The 2,162-nt window shown below is 50.0% G+C and overlaps 1 protein-coding gene across 1 annotated transcript; it reads left to right on the forward strand.

Moving 5' to 3' along the window:
• Nucleotides 1–154: 154 nt before the first annotated feature.
• Nucleotides 155–787, forward strand: MIS12 (MIS12 kinetochore complex component). Its single transcript, XM_010170059.1, has one exon. It carries the CDS (start codon nucleotides 155–157, stop codon nucleotides 785–787), a length of 633 nt encoding a protein of 210 aa, XP_010168361.1.
• Nucleotides 788–2,162: the final 1,375 nt, after the last annotated feature.

Genomic DNA, 2,162 nt, shown 5'->3' on the forward strand with positions numbered 1-2,162 from the left:
CTCCGGCACCTCGGGTGTCAGCGCGGGAGCTGCGCTGGGCCTCCGGCGGGATCCGGTGTCCCCTCAGCTCCGCCCCGGCGCTCTCGCCTGCGCAGGGCCCGTCTCCGCGCTGCCCTCCCCGGCCCAGCCCGGCCCGGCTCTCCCCATGGCCGCCATGTCGGTCAATCCCATGGACTACGAAGCGCAGTTCTTCGGTTTCACCCCGCAGACCTGCATGCTGCGCGTGTACATCGCCTTCCAGGACTACCTCTTCGAAACCATGCTGGTGGTGGAGAGCGTCATCCTGAAGAAGCTCGATGGGTTTCCCGACTGTAAAATCAGCCCCTTCCAGATCCGCAAGAGCACCGAGAAATTCCTCCTCTTCATGAAGGAGCACTTCGATAAACTCTTCAGTAAAATGGAAGAAGTGCTTCTGCAGCTGGTGTTAAACATCCCCAAGAACGTGCTCCTTCCCGAGGACAAGGTCCACGAGCAGTTCCCCTACAGCAAAGAGCAGTTCCAGGCGCTCCAGGGTGAGATCCAGCAGCTGCAGCAGCAGTTCAGGGCTGAGGCATCCGCCGGGCAGGCGCTGCGAGCAGAGCTGGAAGAACAGAGAGTTGTTCGGGCTGAGCTGGAAAAGATTTTGCAATGGTTTGATGGGCTTGAGAATATCAGTCGGGAGCACGGGACCAGCAACTTCAAAGAAAGCTTTGCATTCCTGACAGAGAACTCGAAGAAACTGCAAGATGTGCTGAAAGATGTCGAAGAGAAAAGCAAAAAAATAAAGAAGCACGATCAGTTGTTGTGATGGAAATTCTGAAAAGGCAACAAAAACCATTTAGACAGCTTGCTTAAAATGATAGGGGCTTATCTTTTTAGAAGCATCTCCACTGATCTCTAATCCTGCCAGGATCCAGGCTAAAAGCTGTTGAACTGTGTCACTTTGCATCTGTTCAGCACCTCCCCAGGGAGGCAGGGAGAGGGAAACAGCCTGTAAACATAACTCTGAAACTGGGGACTGAGAATTGGTGTTGAGTTGGATGACCTGGCTGTGGAGGTTATAACCTTCCTGAACGTTAACTCTGGACACAACACAGCATCTGTTTGTTTTGATTGTTTAAAGAACCCCTAAAAATCCACCTGTGAGGGTGTCTGAGGGTTTCCAGTGGGATGCTCCTTCCCGCAGGAGCTGTGCTGCACAGGCCATGTGTCGTCAGGGCTCAGGTGCCCTTCACCACGTTTTAAAGCCGAAAGAGAAGAGTGAGACAGCGATGCTGGTGTCAAGGCTCTGATGAGAGATCTGTTGACATCAATGCTGAATTTCAGCCCAGTTTCTGAAATGTCAGGGTTACTCACTGCTCCACAGACATCTGCAAAGAGGCAGCTGGTGTTTTCTTTGAGGGCGAGGTGCTGCTCCATAGCTCGAAGGTGCAGAAGCCACTGGAGGAAACGAGCAACTCAATGACTCTGTCCTACTTCAGCTCATCTTGCTTTGTATATAGAATTTTCTTTGTTTTTATTTTTTGTTGTCCAGTTTCCTTTTTCTACTAAATAGCAAAGTTCATTTTATTCACATTTCATGAGATTTTCCTGCTAAAATGTTGTGGGGACTGACTGATCTGCTGGAGTGCTTTGAACTCACTTAATTAAGCTTATTTGATCTGTGCTTGATTCAAAACACAACACAGTCTGCATGCCTCTCCATCAGCCTCGGCAGGTTTTGAATCTCCTGCACAGACGTATCATTAATATCAGTACTAATTTCTACTTTATTAGCATAGATGCTTGAAAGATATTAAACCTGTGAATAATTTAGAAGTTACTGCAATAAAAACAATGTGCTAAAAGCATAAATTACACTTTGCAATTCTTTCTTTCCCAATTTCTGAAGACTTTGTACAGAATCAGTTTGGTTAAAACAGTGACTTTAAACACACCCTGAGACCTGGAGACTCAGCGGAGGGGCATGTCCAGCCCCAAATCATGGTCATGTATTTGTGGGTCCCCTCGAGGTCCAGATGCTGGTGAGCAGCTCCATGTACCCCCACTCCACCCTCACCAGCCTCTCCGGCTGTCCTACCCTGGCTCACCGGGGGCTGGTTCAGCCCGTGGGAGCAGTGATGGCCATGGGACGTGTCCCTTCAGTGACAAGCGGGTACAAGGTGGCCAGAGACGATGGCACT

Source organism: Antrostomus carolinensis, unplaced genomic scaffold, assembly GCF_000700745.2.
Source record: "Antrostomus carolinensis isolate BGI_N321 unplaced genomic scaffold, ASM70074v2 scaffold30246, whole genome shotgun sequence".
Taxonomy (NCBI): Eukaryota; Metazoa; Chordata; class Aves; order Caprimulgiformes; family Caprimulgidae; genus Antrostomus; species Antrostomus carolinensis.